Source organism: Tursiops truncatus, chromosome 1 (genome assembly GCF_011762595.2).
Source record: "Tursiops truncatus isolate mTurTru1 chromosome 1, mTurTru1.mat.Y, whole genome shotgun sequence".
NCBI lineage: Eukaryota > Metazoa > Chordata > Mammalia > Artiodactyla > Delphinidae > Tursiops > Tursiops truncatus.
This window is the reverse complement of record NC_047034.1, coordinates 162,307,669-162,327,816: the sequence shown is the minus strand read 5'-3', so window position 1 is coordinate 162,327,816 and position 20,148 is coordinate 162,307,669. Positions and strand designations below refer to the sequence as shown.

The window sequence follows — 20,148 nt, the reverse complement described above, 5'->3', positions numbered from 1 at the left end:
TCTTAGTTCCCCACCAGGAATCAAACATGTGCCCCCTGCAGTGGAAGTGTGGAGCCCTAACCACTGGACCGCCAGGGAAATCCCCAGCTCCTATTTTATTGAGCAATTTTTATGTACCTTGCACCATGCTTTACCTACATTATGTCACTAGATCCTTGCACCAGCCCTCTGAAGTAGGTTCTATTATCCTTCATTTTATAGATGAAGAAATTGACCCCATGAGTACCCAGCTGACTTCCGTAAGGTCACACAGCTTGTAAGTGGCAGATCTGGACTTAACCAGAGGTTCTAGCTCCTAATACCCATGTTCTCAGCCACTGCACTAGCACATTCCTTCTTTATCTTTGTCTCCTCATCTTCCAGGTAGATGGGAAATTGCTATGCTGGCTGTGCACACTTTCATACAAACGGGTCCTTCAGAAGACCAAAGAGCAGAGGAAGCACCTGAGCAGTTCTTCCCGTGCCAGCCACCAGGAGAAGGAGCAGTACAGTCGACTGAGTGGTGGCAGCCATTATAACAGGTAACCCCGAGATGCATGAGATAGGACTAGAGGTGCTGGGAGGTCAGATGTAATACTCACACAATTAGCCGTGGAAGATACCATTTTGTCTAAATTTTCCTATTTTCTCTCTAGTTATTAGTCTATAGAGGGAATCTCCTTTGTCGTAGTTTGTAATTCATGTATCATCCAAGGGCCAGAGAGACTTCCATAAGGCATCAGGATTTTCTGACTTGGTTTCTGTTGTGTCTTAAAAGTTTGTGGAACTTACTCCACTTCAACATGTAACGTTTTCCCCTCCGTTAGAGTGGGTTATCTCCCTAGAAGATTGGACATTTCACAGTCTGAGGGATGCAGCTTTTTTATGCATATTGGCTAGGAGATTGATAGATATTCTAGGTTTGTCCTTGTGAGATCCAGTCAAAATGATGTCCTTTCATTATTGTCTTAAGCTTCTTTTCAGAGTATCTGTAGAATTGTTAAGAGTTCTGGCTTTGGATTGAATCCTGGGTCTGCCAAGTTTTCTGTATGGGATATTGGGCAAGTTTTTTCATCTGTGAAATGAGGGAAATAATAATATTACCTCATGGAGTTGTTGCAGAAATAAATTATATAGTATGTACATAGTGATTAGTTTTATAACCGGCATATAGGAAGCTTCAATACATTTTAGTTATTCGTTGTTATTATTACCATTGTGACTTTCTTTGTTCATTGTTAAGTACTTTCATGAGCCAGGTTCTCTGCAAGGAATGCAGAGATAAGTAAAAGACTCATGCTGCTATCCAAGAGTATGCAGTCTGGTAGGGAAGACAGACCTGTAATCAAATCATTGCAGGATAATTCGATGGGCATCACAGTGGAAACATGTCAAAATACAGGCATAAGAGGCAGTGGTAATTAACTGCCTCGGGAGGTTAGGGAACGAAAGATCAGAGAAATGCTGGTGTTGGAGCTAGATCTTAGGATGGGTCAGAATCATCAGATAAGGAATGGGCAGAGACATTCTAGGCTGAGGGAATAGCATTTGCAAAGACATGGAGGGCATGAGACCACACGGAACTTGGAAACAGCAAGTCCTTTTATTTTGCTGGAGCTTATGATTGGGAGCTGGAAAATGGGAGGAAAAGGAATCCAGCAGACCTGGTAAGGAGCATGAACTTGATCTTAGTGATCTTAACGGGAAGCCACTGAAAGGATCTATGCAGGGGAGGGGCCAAATCTGCATTTAAAAAAAAATTAACCCAGACTACTGGGGAGAATGCATTGGAGGAAAAAGAGGCTGGGGCCTAGTTAAGAAGCTTTTTTGGTAAGAGTCCAGATAAGAGATGTTAATAGAGAACCTCAACTTGAGGCAGTGACACTGAAGAGGCAGATTCAGGAAGATACTTTAGAAGGAGATTTTTGAGTAAATTAGATAATGTGATGAACAGATAGATGGGCAGGAGCTGGGTGAGTAAAGGACAATTCTCAAATTTCTTGCTTGGGTGAATGGGTAGATCCTTATCTGAGAGAGAGTATAGGAAGGGGGAAAAAGAAGTTCAGTTTTGGAAAGTTGAGTTTAAAGCATCAAGAAGAATTATTTAGCTCTTTTCCGTAGCACCTTGGAGGTGAACGGCTGCTTCAGGATGAAGCTGAACATCTTTCCCAGCCACTGTCTGCCAGAAACTCACTGAAGTGAACTATGAACGCAAACTTTGTACCATCTGTGAGAAGTTTATGGCCATGGAAATTGCTGCTGATGCTCCAGGTGAAGAATGGACGGGTTATGTGGTCCAAATCAGTGGTGAGAGTGACAAACAAGGGACCATGAAGCCGGGTGGCACGACCCACAGCCGCGTCTGCTTGCTACTGAGTAAACAGCATTCCTGTCACAGGCCAAGGAGGACTGGAGAAAGAAAGTGCAGATCTGTACAGGGTTGCATTGTGGATGCCAATCTGAGTGTCCTGAATTTGGTCATTTTGAAAAAAGGTGAGAAGGATATTTCTAGATTTGCTGATACAACTGTGCTGCATTGCCTGGGGCCCAAGAGCTAGAATCCGCAAACTTTTTAAGCTCTCTAAAGAGGATGATGGGGCTTCCCTGGTGGCTCAGTGGTTAAGAATCTGCCTGCTAATGCAGGGGACACGGGTTCGAGCCCTGCTCCGGGAAGATCCCACATGCCGTGGAGCAACTAAGCCCGTGCGCCACAACTACTGAGCCTGCGCTCCAGAGCCCATGAGCCACAACTACTGAAGCCCGCGCACCTAGAGCCCGCGCTCTGCAACAAGAGAAGCCACCACAATGAGGAGCCCAAGCACCGCAACGAAGGGTAGCCCCTGCTCACCCCAACTAGAGAAAAGCCCGCGCGCAGCAACAAAGACCCAAGGCAGCCCAAAATAAAAATAAATAAATTTATTAAAAAATAAATTAAAAAAAATAAAGAAGATGATGTCTACCATTATGTTGTGAGAAGGCCCTTAAACAAAGAAGGTAAGAAACGTAGGACTGAAGCACCCAAAATTCAGCGTCTTGTTGCTCCACATGTTCTGCAACACAAACATCGGCATATTGCTCTGAAGAAACAGCATGCTAAGAAAAATAAGGAAGAGACTGCAGAATATGCTACACTTTTGGTCAAGAGAATGAAGGAGGCCAAAGAAAAATGCAAGGAACAGATTGTCAAGAGACAGAAGCTGTCCTTGGTCAAAAAGAAGATGTTCTAAGAGTAACAAATAAATAGATACGACATCCAAAAAAAAAAAAGAATTATTTAGTGGAAGTTTAGCCTAAACTCACAAGAGAGGTTTGAACATGAGCCATTGGTAGCACATAAGAGTCAGTGGTAGCAGAGATTAGTTTAAAATGTAGATTTCTGTGGCCCTACCTCAGAGTTTAATTCAGTAGAATCTAGGATAGAGTCCAGGAATCTGCTTTGTTTTATAAACATCTCAGATGATTCTGATGCAGGTGATCTGGGGAACATCATTTCTAACCACTATGATAGATAGTTGTTAAAACCATGCTCTTGAATGACACGACTCAGGTTGGAGGCTGAGAACAGATTCTAGAAGCACTCAAGAAGGATGGAGTGAATATTTGAAAACCAAATATCTGATCAGGGTTAATATCCAAAATATATAAAGGACTCAACAGTATGGTGTTTCCTGAAAAAATTAAAAATAAAACTATCATATGATCCAGCAGTCGCTCCTGGGTATATATCTGAAGGAACTGAAATCAGTATCTCATATTCATTATAACTTTATTCATAATACCTAAGATATGGAAGCAACCTAAATGTCCTTCGAGGGATGAATGGCTAAAGAAAATGTGTATATATATACAATGGAATATCCAGCCATAAAAAAAGAAGGAAATCCTGCTATTTGCTACAATAGATAAACCTGGAAGGCATATGCTAAGTGAAGTGAGCCAGAGAGAGAAAGACAAACACCATGTGGTATGACTTTTATGTGGAATCTTAAAAAAAATAAAGCTGATTTCATAGAAATAGAGAATAGAATGGTGGTTGCCAGGGGCAGGGGGAGAGGGAAATGGGGAGGTGTAGGTCAAAGGGTACAAACTTTATAAGAAGAAGTAGTTCTGAGGATCTAATGTGTAGCTTAGTGACGATAGTTAATAATACCATGTTGTATGCTTGAAAGTTGCTGAGAGTAGATCTTAAGCATTCTCACCATTAAAAAAAATAAAAGAGGGAATTCCCTGGGAGTCCAGTGATTAGGACTCTGTGCTTCCACTGCAGAGGGCATGGGTTCAGTCTCTTGTCGGGGAACTAATATCCTGCAAGCCACATGGTGCAGCCAAAAAATAAAGTAAAAGAATTAAGTATTCAAGGTGATGGGTGTATTAATTATCTTGATCTTGGTAATCATTCTATAATGTACATGTATATCAAATTGTCACCTTGTACACTTTAAATATGTACAATTATATTTGTCAGTTATTCCTCAATAAAGTCAGGGGGGGAAATGGATGGCATGGTCAGTGGTATCAAATATTGAAAAGAGGCCAAGTAAGAAAAGGTCTGAAACATCCTTTGGGCTTGGCGATTGGACATCCATCAAAGTAAAAGGGTTGCAGACTAGTTTTAGGGGGTCAACTTATTGGGGCTAAAACTGATCTTTAGTGTTGTTGTGGGACTCAGACACCAGAAGATTCACAGAAATAGAGTGAGGAAGAACTGGACTTGGAGTTCAAATATGTCAGCCTGGTGTCTAGTCCCAGCTTCACTGCTAACTAGCTGTATATCCCTGGGTAGGTCAGTTAACCTTGATGAGCCTCAGTTTATGCAAAATAGAAACAATCCCTTGTATATACCTCACTGTATTATAAGATACATGTGAGACAATGAATGTGAAAGTACTTTTTAAATTGTAAGATAGATTATACTTCTGAGGTTTTATTGACTCTATTCTCATAGTTATTAATAAAGCAGATAATATTTAATCAAGGCCAAGAATTTGGGGGAGGACTGTAGAAACGAGCTACCCATGCATCCAGGACCTATGAAATCAAGACTTTGGTGGATTTTGATGATCAAGAATAATTAGCTCTTAGATCTTAGATCAGGCCACCTGGACATTTGTGCTTGTTGTCTGTTTCATGCGGACAGCGTGCCCCACCTGACCTCAGAATTGAAAGCTTTACCCCCTTTAAGTAACAACACAGCTTCATGTGTGTTCCTTGTGTTATGCTGTATTTTTTTAAGTAAAATAAATGAAAGAGAAAAAAAATAATAATTAGCTCTTGCATAGAATGGGTACAGTATTACATTGGTCCCATTTGACAAGACTTTCATTGTGATGTTTTATTAATCTTTGATTTCTAAAGTGTGTGTATCTCTCTCTCTCTCTCCTTTTTTTTTGCCACTAAAAGTCAGAAAACACTTTCTACATCTTCAATTCAAAATGAAATCCCAAAGAAAAAATCCAAGTTTGAGTCGATCACAACCAATGGAGATAGGTAAGCCAATTCAAGTGTGTGTGCATGTTTCTGTTTGAAATGCATACACAGTTCCTGAAACAGGAATACATTTTAGGGTGTGTCATGGAGCTAGTCTGTGGTTGTCAATGAACTTCTCAGGTTCGCTACACTAGCCACTTGATATCTTATAAATAAACAGTACTGATATTTGTTTATAAATCTAATCTTGTCTAGAACATATAACTGGATTTCATAGCAATTGAATTCTGCAGTCCACAAATAACTTCCTCACACGAATTCAAAGAAGTCAATAGCTAGATGCTTTTTATTGTGATCTGTGCCTGTAGCCTCCTCCAGGCAGGGCAGGAGTTGGTCTCCAGACGCAAAGCAGAGACAAGTTGGGATTTTTTTTTTTTGGCTGCACTGCACAGCTTGTGGGATCTTAGTTCCCCGACCAGGGATTGAATCTGGGCTACGGCAGTGAAAGCGCTGAGTCTTAACCACTGGACCGCCAGGGAATTCCCGACAAGTTGGAATTAAGGCAGTATTGCTCAGTCTGTGAGGGATAATCCATGCTTCCTTAGCATTAACAGAGATAGCCCAATGCAGATGCTGGCTCAGGAGAGAAGGAGATGTGTTTAAATATTTTTGTTTCATTTTAAGCCTTTCTAAATGCATTTTTATTCCTCACTTTCCCCTCTCCTTCTCAGTGATGCTTCGCTTACGAGCTACTTTCTCCTCATATCCAGGGTGCCCCATCCATGTTGGTGCAGTGGGCGGCTTCTCAGCAGAGTCTTGGGGCCACCTGTTTTCCTGTTCCTCCAGGCCTGGGCATCCTGAAGTGAGACCACCTGACACACTGTTCCCTAAAATCCTTGGAATCATCTCCGTTCTGAAAACTTCCATTCTTGGTTCTCCCTCCCAGGCAGTGGTGGGTATGGGAGCAGACCAGCATATAGGCTTACCAGCGCTGAATTTTATTTATTTAGCTGGTTACACAGCGTCTATGAAGTTGGCTTTTTCATTAACTTGATTTGAGACTCTGCAAGCTGTCTTCTTAATGCTAGTATTAGTGACTTTAAACTTCTTGAATTGATCCTTCTAGAAATGCTTAATTTAGATATTCTGATTACATAGGGGAAGGAACCATAAAGACCATCTTTCTGGTCAGCTTTATTGTTTATTCTCTGAGCAGCTAGTTTGACCATTCTGAAGAAAATAGATGTGGCACTGATTGTCCCATCACTTCTGCCAGGATTCATGATCCTGTAAAAACTACTTTTTAAAAGAGTGAACCATTCTGAATGCCCTGCTTTATAAAGGCCTAAGCCAAGACCTACAGCCTTTAGATTCATCATTTCTGTTTTGTGCTATTTGTGACGCAGGCTATGTTTGAATGACCCAGAAAAGCTCATTTAGTTTAACTTTTAGTTTAACCAACAGTCCTTAAAGTTTGCCTTCTATTAGCTCATTTTGTTCTTGAGATACTGCCACTATTCTTTCTGACTATTGTTATGGATACACCAAGCCAAAGACTTAAACTTTCTGCTCTGTTTTATTGCATCCGGTTACCAGCAATGATTGTTTTCCTCAAGTAGGATGCCGATCCTTAACTTAGGTCTGTAGTCTTTCATAATGTCCTCTGGGAAAGATCTTTAAAAATAATTTTTCCTTTAAATGTACATGGTAATTAAAAAAATAACTTATCCTAATAACCTGAAAATTTGGAAAAAAATTTTCTGCTGCCAAAAAAATTATTTTCATATACAAGTTCCATTTGAATGTTCCTGTATTAGCAATCTTAACAATCTATTCCACTTGTTTACATTTCTGTCTTTTAAAAGTTCATATACAAGGTAAATTACATTTTTCCTTTTCTTTTTACTTTTTGTGTTTTTTTCCCTTGCTTTTCCTTCACTTAGAAAACATTCTGACAAGACTTTTTTTTAACAGTCCTTTTTTTAATGTCATGCAAACCAAAAATTTTTTCCTGAGTATCCATTTTGAATTCAGTTCTGTAGTAAATGTTACCAGTTTTGTTTCCTAACTATCTATTGTGACTGCCTCCCAGTTTTTAATTAATCACAATCCACTTTGCTTGTCCCACTCTTAAAATATCCATATACTTTTTATTTTACTACAGTAAAGTTGCTTTACAATGTTGTATTAGTTTCTGCTGTACAGCAGAGTGAATCAGCCACACGTAATATACATATACTTTTAAATTTATGCTTTTATTCTTTCATTTTTATCCCTTCATGTCTTCTGCAGGTTGCTCTCTAACAGTTTTCCATTGACCTTTCTATACTACCATATTCTCCTCTTTTTTTTTTTTTTTGGCCGTGCTGCACGGCATTTGGGATCTTAGTTCCCCAACCAGGGATCAAACCCGCGCCCCCTGCAGTGGAAGTGTGGAGTTGTAACCACTGGACCATCAGGGAAGTCCTCTTTTTTATTTTTTAAATATCGAGGAATATTTGATTATTTTTTCTCGTCTTTTTCTTTTTTTTTTTTTGCGGTACGCGGGCCTCTCACTGTCGTGGGCTCTCCCGTTGCGGAGCACAGGCTCCGGACGCGCAGGCTCAGCGGCCATGGCTCACGGGCCTAGCCGCTCCGTGGCATGTGGGATCTTCCTGCACCGGGGCACGAACCCGTGTTCCCTGCATCGGACTCTCAACCACTGCGCCACCAGGGAAGCCCTCTTCTTTTTCTTTATTCATTAGCCTTCCATATCATAGAGAACCCATTACTTTAGGGGTTTTTTTAAAAAAATAAAACCATTCTTCTCATGGTTTTATACTTATAAAATGCCTTAGTCTTTTTATTTTTTAGTATCCTATAAAATTCACAGCCTCCATCTCAATATTTTATAGTTTGTCAAAATTGTAACGGAAACTCTTCAATTTGAAGAAAATCGGAGTTCATTTCTAGCTTTCCTTCCCTGAGAAATGCACTTTTTGATCATATTTGTTTATTGTTCTATGGGCAGTAAAAGCAGTGGGTGGCCTCCAGGCACACCTTGTGGTTTATTGTTTCTAAAGGACATTCTTTTCCTTTCCTTATAGTTTTATTTTATTCTCCCTCTGAAATATGCCTGAAAGATCAGACTTACTCTGTGTGGCCTTTGAGGACAGACCCAGGACTAATGGATGGGACTGATAGGGAGGCAGGTTTTGGCTCAACCTGAGGAAAGGTGTTCTCTTAAGCTTTTGGAAAAGACAAGAAGATTCCTGGAGAAATAGTGAGTTCCGTCTTTGGAGGTATTTAGAAAGAGACTGGATTTGATTTTCTGCCTTGGTAACCTAGTTATCTTTTTTCATTTTGATACCCAGCAGTTCTTATTAATCAGGAGTTACAGAGTTAGAGAGGTCAGGACCTAACACAAGAAAGACACAACTAGTTTTGTCAACGATTTATTGGTATAGGAAGACTCCTTCCTCAAGAAGCAGGTAGAGCCAAAGCAATCTTGAGAATGAAGAACAAAGTTGGAGGTGTCATGCTTTCTGATTTCAAACTGTACTACAAATCTGCAGTAATCAAAACAGTATGGGATTGGCACAAAAACAGACACATGGACTGATGGAACAGAATAGAGAGCCCAGAAATAAACCCACACTTATATGAGCAATTAATCTACAACAAAAGAGGCAAGAATATACAGTGGGGAAAAGACAGCCTTTTCACTAAATGGTGTTGGGAAAATTAGACAGCTACATGCAGAAGAATCAAACTGGACTACTTTCTCACACTACTTACAAAAATAACTCAAAATAGATTAAAGACTTAAATGTAAGACCTGAAAGCATTAAACTCCTAGAAGAAAACATTGACAGTATGCTCTTTGACATTGGTCTTAGCAATGTTTTTTGGATATGTATCCTCAGGCAAGGGAAACAAAAGCAAAAGTAAACAAATAGGACTACCTCAGACTGAAAAGCTTTTGCACAATGAAGGAAACTATCCATAAGGTGAAAAGGCAACCCACTGAATGGGAGAAGATATTTGCAAACGATATATCCGATAAGGGGTTAATATCCAAAATGTACAAAAAAATCATATATCTCAACATCAAAAAAGCAAACAGTTCTATTTAAAAATGGGCAGAGGGGACTTCCCTGGTGGTGCACTGGTTAAGAATCAGCCTGGCAATGCAGGGGACATGGGTTCAAGCCCTGGTCTAGGAAGATCCCACATGCTGTGGAGCAACTAAGCCCGTGCACAACTACTGAACCTGCACTCTAGAGCCCGCGAGCCACAGCTACTGAGCCCGTGTGCCACAACTACTGAAGCCCGCCCGCCACAGAGCCTGTGCTCCACAACAAGAAAAGCCACCGCAATGAGAAGCCCACGCACCGCAACTAAGAGTAGCCCCCGCTTGACACAACTAGAGAAAGCCCGCACGCAGCAACGAAGACCCAATGCAGCTATAAATAAATGAAGTTTATCAAAAAAAATAAAATGGGCCAAGGACCTGAATAGATGTTTTTCCAAAGAAGACATACAGATGGCCTACAGTCACATGAAAAAATGTTCAACATCACTAATCATCAGGGAAATGCAAATCAAAACCACAATGAGATACCACCTCACACCTGTCAGAATGGCTATCAAAAAGACAACAAACAACAAGCGTTGATGAGGATGTGGAGAAAATAGAACCTTGTGCACTGTTGGTGGGATTGTAAGTTGGTGTAGCCACTAGTATGGAGGTTCCTCAAAGAATTAAAAATAGTACTGCCGTATGATCCAGCAATTTCACTTCTAAGTATTTATCCAAAGAAAACAAAAATACTAATTCAAAAAGATAGGGCTTCCCTGGTGGCGCAGTGGTTGAGAGTCCGCCTGCCGATGCAGGGGACACAGGTTTGTGCCCCGGTCCGGGAAGATCCCACATGCCGCGGAGCGGCTGGGCCCGTGAGCCATGGCCGCTGAGCCTGCGCGTCCGGAGCCTGTGCTCCGCAACGGGAGAGGCCACAACAGTGAGAGGCCCGCGTACCGCAAAACAAAAACAAAAACAACAAAAAGATATATAGACCCCAATGTTCATTGTAGCATTAGTTACAATAGCCAAAATAATGAAAGCAACCTAAGTGACCATTAATGGACAAGTGGATAAAGAAGCTATGATGTGTGTGTGTGTGTGTGTGTGTGTGTGTGTATGTATGTATACACACACACACACATACACACACACACACAGTGGAATATTACTCATCCATAAAAAATGAAATCTTGCTGTTTGCAACGACATGGATGGATCTAGAGGGTATTATGCTAAATGAAATAAGTTGGAGAAAGACCAGTACTGCATGATCTCACGTATATGTGAATCTAAAAAACAAACAAAGCAAAATAAAAACATGCTCATAGGTACAGAGAACAAACAGGTAGTTGTCAGAAGGGTGGGGGTAGGGGATGGGCAAAATAGGTTGAAGGAGATTAAGAGGTATAGACCTCCAGTTATATAATCAGTAAGTCATGGAGATGTAATATACAGCATAAAGAATATGGTCAATAATATAATAATGTTATATGGGGACAGATGTTTACTAGACTTCCGGTGATCATGATATATGCAAATGTCAAATCATTATGTATGAAACTAACATAATATTGTACGTCAACTATATTTCAGTTTAAAAAAAAGAAGAAGCAGGTAGAGCAGAGTATTAGGAGCTGTGAGGACAAGAAGAAGTTATTTATAGTAGCCCATTACTCTATTTCATTTGTTGCTCTGCTTATGGGTTTACCTAGATTCTGTTGGGTTGAGGGAAGACAGTCCCTTGGTGAGCATGAAAACCGGTGGACACAATGATGGGTCCTTTCAATATTTTCTCCTGCATGCCTTGTTTTATTATTTTACATTTACTTTTTGTTACCCAGTAATTCTGCATGTTTATCAGTTAGAAAAGCAGTGATCCATTCTTCCTCTGACATTCTTCTCATATGCTTCGTGTAGACAGAGGGGGAACATTCTTATCAATGGAGTGTGTCTTCCCATTCTAGCCATAGAAATGTTTGACTTGGTAACTATGAGGAAGTTTGTCCAGTGGTTCACCTTGTTATTTGGAGTTTCTACCTGTGTAGAGAATTATTAGTTATTAGATGTTGTTTAAGATGTAGGAAAGAACCAACAGCAGGGGGTATCTAGAGTAGTTGCTATATTGATATAGGGAGTTGGGAATCAGCATTGCAGTATCTGTTAGGAGAAACAGGTTTGTGTTTTACTTTAAAGGTTGCCCTGGGAAAAGTAAAGAGCTTCCTTTGGGAAGTCTGTAGAGAAGGGCAGGATTTGACTCTCTTGGCCGTGATTCCTTAACTTGTTTGGGTCTAAGACACCTCTGACCAGCCTTAGAAAGCTATGGATCCTCACCCTAGAAACCATCCATTGTATGTATACATAGAATTGTACATACAATTTCAGAGCTTTACAGATTCCCTGAACGTGTCCTGGTTACTCTACTAAAAGGATGGAGTTCACCTGGCACTTTGACAGAGTGTAGTGCTCAGAGACTATTACTGGGAGGAATCTGTTGAAAACCCCAGGTTGTGGTGTGGCTTTGCAGTTTGCCACCTCTTTGTTCTTTTCCTAACTAAATATTGCAGAATTCTTGATATTGGAAGTGACAATGAATAGGCCAGTTGTAGTGGGGGAAGTTGGCTTCTTTCCTATTAATTTCATCTTCTTTCTATCACTTTTTAAAAAAGACTGACTGCTCCTGGGGCAGAACACAGCAGCTGCACCACATCGTGGGCTTTGGAGCAGAAAACAAAGAGTCAAAAACTCTATGGGTAGCTTTAAAGAAAAACGCATGAACTTACAATTGATAATTTATCCAGATTCTAGGGAAATTATCTAATCACAAAAAAATTATGACTCTCACCCATAAATAATCGGAGATCTTCAGTGAACCTGGAACAGAATATCCTTGGCTGTTGTGAGAAGGCATTTATTTTAGTCCTGAATGTGAGCAAAGATGCTGCAGGAATGCTGTGGGTTGTGGCTTTGGTTGGTATAATTATCTGATGGCTACCTTACCTGTGCAGTTTAGCAAATACTCTCAAGTCAGGTGTGTATTTTGCTTGATGCTGGGAATTCACGTAGTTGCTCCTGCTCTTGCACTTGCAGTCAAGTGGCCTACGATGTGTACTCAGGTAGAAAAAAGTTTATCAATCCAACTGATTTTCTCCCCCTCCATTTTTCCACTCAGCTTTTCCCCAGACCTGGCTCTGGACTCACCAGGCACTGACCACTTTGTCATCATTGCCCAACTGAAGGAAGAAGTAGCCACTCTAAAGAAGATGCTGCATCAAAAGGATCAAATGATTTTAGAGAAAGAGAAGAAGGTACTGTTTAGTTAGTGCTTCCCAGGTCAGAATGAGACAGGCGGGTAAGATATGTGGTGCAGGGCATGATGCTGTTTTTTTGGTTTTGTTTTTTATAAATTTATTTATTTATCTTTGGCTGCGTTGGGTCTTCGTTGCTGTGCACGGGCTTTCTCTAGTTGCGGTGAGCGGGGGCTACTCTTTGTTGCGGTACATGGGCTTCTCATTGCAGTGGCTTCTCTCCTGTTGTGCGGTTTCTCTCTTGCACCTGGGCTTCAGTAGTTGTGGCATATGGACTCAGTAGTTGTGGCTCGCAGGCTCTAGAACGCAGGCTCTCAGTATTCGTGGCGCATGGGCTTAGTTGCTCCGTGGCATGTGGGATCTTCCCGGACCAGGGCTCGAACCTGTGTCCCCTGCATTGGCAGGCGGATTCTTAACCACTGTGCCACCAGGGAAGTCCCAAAAGTTGATTTTTCTTTCTTGCATTTGGAGGAAGCTTCCACTTCTAAGGGAGGACCGATGTTGACCAAGCTTACAGAGATGATGTGTAAAACTATAATGTCTGCCTCTTAATTCACAACTATAATGTCTGCCTCTTAATATAACAGAGTACTACTCTTTTCAGCATAAGCTGTCTAGGAAGCTTGTAATCAGAGGGTGCTGAATGAGCACGGAGTTGGGACAAGAGGAAGTAGTTACATAATTGGAATTTTTAGTGCTCTCAGGCTAGGAGAACCTGATGCCTCCGTCTCTATTATTGGGATGGCTGTGTCCAGGGGACAGTAATACTCAAAATATGTGGACCAGGTCTCTCTCCTCCCTGGACAGTGTTCAGGTAGGCCTTCCTCTGTAACTGCATCACTTTGTTTCTATTGCTGATAACTCCCTTCCTGAGTGACCTACTCTTTGAGCTCATTAATATCTTCAGTAAAGCCTTACTCTGGTCTAAGAGCCATCTCCCCCTCTTGCGGGGAATTTTTTATGTCCTTGTTCTGATTCATATCTATTGTTTCTTATTTTCAGATTGTTAGAGAATATCTCATTTTTGCCTTAATATTTTAATAACAATAAAAATAATAGCTAACTTTTTTGGAGGCTTACTGTGTGCCTGACGCCATTCTAAGTGCTTATATATATTAACTCATTTATCCCCATAACAACACTTGGAGGTAGGAATTATTATTTTCATCATTTCATAGATAAACAGTACCTTCAGTATTTTTCCCCTTAGGGTTCCAGTCCCTTCCTCTAGCTCTGTTTTCTTCCGGAGGCTGTTATGTTGTTTTGCACTGTGTTCGGAATGCTATGATTCATTCTGAATGGCTAACAAAGACATTTATAATGTTAAAATCTTTACGTGCATTCTTTGCATCTGATTTCTACCTCATCTTACAGATGAGGAAGTGGACCCAAGAGGATTAAACGACCAAATTAAATGTCCGAATCACACAGCTGATAAATGACAGAACAAAGGAATGAACCCAAATCTTCCTGACCCTACTGTGCTGTGTTTCTACTCTGCCAGTAAGGTGGAGATTCATGGGAAGAGACCAATGTTCTTTCCAATTTACTACATGACTGTCAGATGAAAGCAGACCCAAGTATATTTTCTTCATGAACTAGATCAGAATGACACATAAAAGGATTTTTGCAAAATAGAGACAAAATGAACACTTGTTTCTAGTGCTTTGCAATTGCGGGATCTTAGTTCCCTCACCAGGGATTGAACCTGGACCAGGGCAGTGAAAGCGCTGAGTCCTAACCACTGGACCGCCAGGGAATTCCCACAAAGTTAAGGTTTTAGAAAGAGCAAAAACAAGTAGTAGATTATTTCCCATAACTTTCAGGATCAAGGTCACACTCTTTGGTTGGAACACAGGCTCTTCCACATCATGCCTGCCTATCAGTAGCCTCATCTCCTGACACTCTCATCAGTCATTTGAACACGCTCTCAATTATCTCGCACTCTGCCTGTGCCCATACTGTTCCCTTTGCTCGGATGGCCTTTTCCTTACCTCATCTGCCAGTTGCTGCTTGTACCTCAAAACTCAGCTCATACATCACTTCTCTGATTTAGATACCTCTTCTCTGTGTTCCTTGAATAGCATAGTCAATAGAAGGCCTGGAGTTTGAATTCTAGCTCTGCTACTTGCTAACATGTATGATCTTGGCCACTTTACTTAACCTTTTCTAAGGCTTTGATGTTCCCATCTATAAAATGGGAAGAGTAACATTACTGTCCCACAGGGTTGTCATAGGATTGAATGAAATAATATAATCAAACAGTTTGCCTGGAACAAGGTAAAAATTCAGTAAATGGCAGCAGCTGTTATTCTCATGGCTTCTCTCAAACTGTCAGTCATATTTGTTATAATCGCTGATTTATTTGGAGGTATTTGAAAGATTATTGCATATATTAAATACATGAAATATCTAAAACCTTCTAGTAAGTGGTTAAGTATCAAACATGCTATTTCAGGATTTTGTGTAATTTTCAGGAAATCATTAGAAAGAATAGGATACACAGTTCCCTGGCTTTGATTCAGGTATGAATCTTTAGGAGAGCCCTGGATTTCATTAATTTGGGGGACCATTTAGCACTCTGGTACCAAAACATTTCTCATTGCACAGAGATTTCTTCTGGTCACTCTGCCTTTTCTTCCCTCAGATCACAGAGCTGAAGGCTGATTTTCAATACCAAGAATCTCAGATGAGAGCCAAAATGAACCAGATGGAGAAAACCCACAAAGAAGTTACAGAACAATTGCAGGTGACTCTTCCTATTTAATATGGTAACTCTGGTTTATTTAGCTGATGGTATTTTAAGTGGTCATCTCTTAGATTTCTTTTTTCTCAGAGAATTGACAAATCACATTAATCCACCTTATAGATGTCTTTTAATATTTTCTCTTGGATGTGTTCTGATCTTTTTCTCTCAAAAACAGTGGAATTAATAAATGTATTCTTTGATTTTTGGGTAAACCAGATGTGATTCCAGATGTCTGAATTGTAAATTCTGTTTATCCAGCACATTAAGGCACTCCACGGTTCGTTTGTGTTGCATAAAGCATCCTTTTGTGATAGTGGATCCCAGGAGATTGAAGTACACTGATTAATCTCCAGCAAATACTTTCTTCCCTCTGAACCAAACCCTAGAGCTTTCTGTTGTTTTCTGCCTCTAGAGTTTGTTCACCTCTTCCTGACCTCTGCATTGTCTCCCTTAGCATCTGCATGAAAAACATAGCCTATCCTGCTAAAACGTCTTGTGTGCACTGATTTTTTTTTTTTTTTAAAAGGCCAAAAACCGAGAGCTCCTGAAGCAGGCAGCTGCCTTGTCCAAGAGCAAGAAGTCAGAGAAGTCAGGAGCTATAACCTCTCCATGAGAGACCACAAGGACGCTCCTGGCAATAGCAATGGATTCCTGGGTTAGGGTGGCAACGTAGCTGTTCTCTGGGAATTGCAAGCTTTCTTAAGAAATCTCTATTTTACTATAGTTATCCTTCTTTGTGCGATTGCAGTGAGGCTGAGTGGAAACACCTGGTTTGTGCTATATTATGACTGCATGCTTGAATGTTTGGGGTTTCAGGCTCTCTCTCTCTCTCTCTCCCACTCTCTCTCACTCTCCCTCACTCCCCTCTCTACCCCCAACCCTCCTCTCAGTACTACTGTCTCTCTGTCTGTCTCTATTTTGTTACTTTTTTATGTGTGTGTGGTGTTCACTGCTCAGTGTTATGTGCAGAATGGTTTGGTTTTTTTTGTTTGGTCCATCATGGCATCCTGCCATACCCATGAGCAAATAGTTGGCATTAATTACATATCACTGCCACCCTCTGAACTTTGAAAACTGCCACCTTAAGACTTGGTACAGTGGAAGAGAATTTTTCTCTCCAGTAAACCTTTTGCTTCAGGGTATACTCTTGGGTTTTTTTCCAGGTGTATTATGTACTTTGTACTATGTATAGCCAGAGTTTTATTTATTTTTTAAAAAAAGAAACTTTTTCTTGATAAAGGAGTAATGGTAGCCTAGCGTGTTCTTCTTGTAAAAGTGATGCCTCTTAAAAAAAAGTCCTACTCTCCAGCGTTTAGTAAAAGAATCAGATCTTTTCTTTCTTGTTACCTTGGAGTCTTAAAAACTGATTGCTAAGGTGAAACAATTCAATATATAAGTATGGAGTTAAGTGCCTTTTGGAGGATTTCTTGGAAGACCATGTAAGAAGATACTTAAGGGAGGTAGCAAAGATTTGGGCAGTCTGTCTTTCTAAGTAAAGGCAGAAAGAAGGGTTGTCCAGGTTGTACTGGACACTTCTCTCCCCCACCCCTTTCTTGATTGTTTTACGTGACTGATTTTAAATTCTCACACTGCCACCTCTTTTTTAAAAAATGCCCTTTACTTATATCAGTTGTCATACTGGGCCATTTTCAGGTAACTTTTTTTTTTACATGATTCAAAATGGGATAATACTCAGACTACAGAGCATTTTGGAGGTTAGTATGAGCTGCTCAAGTATGGACTGTAAGTCCTGGGAGAATGATATCACTGTACCTTTTCCCCACTCCTCCTCACCCACCCCAGCCTGTACACTCCCTGCCTTTAATGGAAATGTGTTGAAAACAGCTGCTTCTCAAAAGCAGCTTGGCCGCAGCCTGAACTGTGTCCTGTTTTCCCTTCTTGACCCAATAGGCACATGGATTCTCTTTTCCAGGTGAGAGGATAGATTTGCATTTCTAGCTGTACTCTCAGGTCCTCTAGATGATGTTTGTGAAAGGAACTAGAGATGTGTAGTGTGCCATGAAACAGTGAAACCAGCTACCTTGGAATCATTGATGCAGGGGGTGGTACTAGAGTTAGAGGTAATCATAAGGGCAGATGACATTTGTACCTCAGTCTACCAAAAGTGTAGCAGTAAGTTTAACTTGCTAGGCATTTCCTAGGAGCGAATGCTTCTAATCTGTGAGCATTCTCACAAGTGGAGCCATGCACATAATTGGACAGAGATGTGGCAATGAGTGGCTTCCTTCTGGTAAGAGGAACAATGGACCATGTTACTTATCTATCACTCTAGTAGAGGATGTAATTTTCCCTTCTAAGCAAGGGAAATGGCGTGCTAAACAGTTTTGTAACTTTTTGAATGAGAAACTTTTAGGTAAAGATAAACTGTCAGATAATATTTTCAGCTGCATTTACATTGACTATGGGGAAAAGATTGTGAAAATAGTTACAGTCATTTTTTTTTTTTAATTTTAAAGACTTGAGAAATTCTGTTACGTGAAGTGACAATGTAAAAACACATTTAGTTTTATACTAAATCTTTTTTTAAGGTCTTGGCATTTAATATAAAGCAAATCCACACATTTTCTAACTTTCCACAAGTTCCAAAAAGGGAAGGAAGAAACCTCAGTCTTGAAATTTTGGTTTTTAAAAATCATGACACTGTTTTACCGTGAAATTGAGTAGCTAACTTTTGGTAACACCTTTTGTTTATTTGTATGTTTGTAATAATGGACCTTTTAAAACACAGGAATGTTTTGGTTTGTACAGACTTTGAAAAATGTGTGTTAATAAAAATTCATATTGACTTAAGTATAATTGTTTTTTTTTTCATTTCTTGCTGGTTCACCAATAGACATATCTCATAATCCCCTTCAACCTAGAAAAGAGTCAGTTTGTCTTGCTTGTAGAATTTAAACAATTAAAAACCTAACAGTGCTAATAGGGAGTTTTGTGTCCATAAAATCATTCTCTTTCTTCTTTGAGTTTATTTATTCAGTTTAAGTGCTTGCTTTGTTATAAGCACTGGTAGGCAATGAGGATACAGCAGTGAAGACAATTGACAAAGTTACTCTCCTCATGAGGCTCCCATTTAATGGAATATTGGACTACACCATTGTTCCTTGATTTTATATTTACCATTATTACTCAAAATTAATACGGGATGAATCTTTATAAGGTATGAGTGAAAGGTTTTTGAGATGTCATCTCAAGGAGGAAATGTATTGGTTTGAAACATTGGTGCTAGTAGGTTTCTAAATAACAGGTGCCTTTCAGACATTATTACTGTCACATCCTGGTCATTCTGTTCTATAGGTGCAATGACAACTTACTTTCTCTAAATAAAGATAGTTTTATAGGTGCTATGGTCTGAATGTTTATTGCCCCTCTCCTCTCTGCCAGATTCATATGTTGAGATCCTAACGCCTAGAGATGGTAGTGTTAGGAGGTGAGGACTTTAGGAGGGGGCTTAGGTTCTGCCCTCGTGAATGGGATTAGTGCCCTCATAAAGGATGCTCCAAATAAATCCCTTGCCCCTTCTACCATATGCCAGCTATGAATCTGGAAGAGGGCCCTCATCAGAATGCTGACCCCTTGATCTTGAACCTCCCAGCTGCCAGAAATGTGAAAAATAAATTTCTGTTGTTTATAAGCTACCCAGTCTGTGATATGTTGTTATAGCAGCCCAAACAGACTACAACAGTAGGTTATGTTTATGACCGCATTTATTGTGTGAATTACCTTAATTTACCCATTTACACAGCCGTATGAACGGCTGTAGGGGAAGGATATAGTATAAACAGAGAAAGATATCTAGTTCTTCAGGAAGTTCTTCAACCACTCTAACTAACCTTAAAAGCAACTTAGCAGGATTTTGGTTGCATCCTTTTCAGTTTAAGACCGTATGTTACCTGCAGTATAGCTATCTTCAGCTAACGGTCAGTTCGAGGATTTGGGGGGAGGGGCCATTTTCGGGAAGGTCCAAACTGTCAGGACCTACAGAGTGTTGTGGTTATTATTCCTGCATAACAAATTACCCCCAAATTTAGGTGTTTTGTTTTTGTTTTGTTTTTTGGCTGTGCCGGGGGCTTGCGGGATCTTAGCTCCCTGACCAAGGCAGTGAAAGCACTGAGTCCTAACCACTGGACCGCCAGGGAACTCCCCAAAATTTAGTGTTTGAAAACAACCATTTTAATATGCCCACAAACTCTGTTGATCAAGAATTTGGACAGGGCACTGTGGGGACGACTGGTCTTTGTTCTTTAATGTCTGGGTCCTCAGCTGGGAAGATTCAAAAGCTGAAGGAAACTTATTGGAACTGAAATCATCTCTCTGAAGGCTCTTCTTACTTGTGTATCTAGTGCCTGGACTGAGATGACAAAGTCTAGTAATGCTGACTGAAGCACCTATGTAGGGCTCCTCCATATATACCTTGCCTTCTCCAGCATGATGGGCTCAAGGTAATCAGACTTCTTCCATGGTGGATCAAGACTCCAAGCACAAGTGGACAAATCTGAAGCTGTGTTTCATCATCTGACCTGTCCTCAGAAGTCACATTACCTCACTTCTGCAGCATTTTATTGGTCAAAGCAGTCAGGAGTCCATCCAGACTCAAGGGAAGGGGA

General features: G+C 40.4%; 1 protein-coding gene across 2 annotated transcripts in view; it reads left to right on the top strand.

Moving 5' to 3' along the window:
• The window catches only part of FAM76A (family with sequence similarity 76 member A), a 28,201-nt gene extending 9,867 nt beyond the window's left edge, over positions 1-18,334 (top strand). Inside the window, exons 5-9 of one of the 2 annotated variants that reach the window (XM_004323700.4) lie at positions 364-521; positions 5,380-5,466; positions 12,639-12,774; positions 15,422-15,523; positions 16,050-18,334. In XM_004323700.4, coding sequence (XP_004323748.1) covers positions 364-521; positions 5,380-5,466; positions 12,639-12,774; positions 15,422-15,523; positions 16,050-16,136 — 570 coding nt within the window. In that variant the 3' untranslated portion in view covers positions 16,137-18,334. The remainder of the gene's footprint in view (positions 1-363; positions 522-5,379; positions 5,467-12,638; positions 12,775-15,421; positions 15,524-16,049) is intronic. The other variant, XM_004323701.4, reaches the window with a different exon arrangement.
• The last annotated feature ends 1,814 nt before the right edge of the window (positions 18,335-20,148 follow it).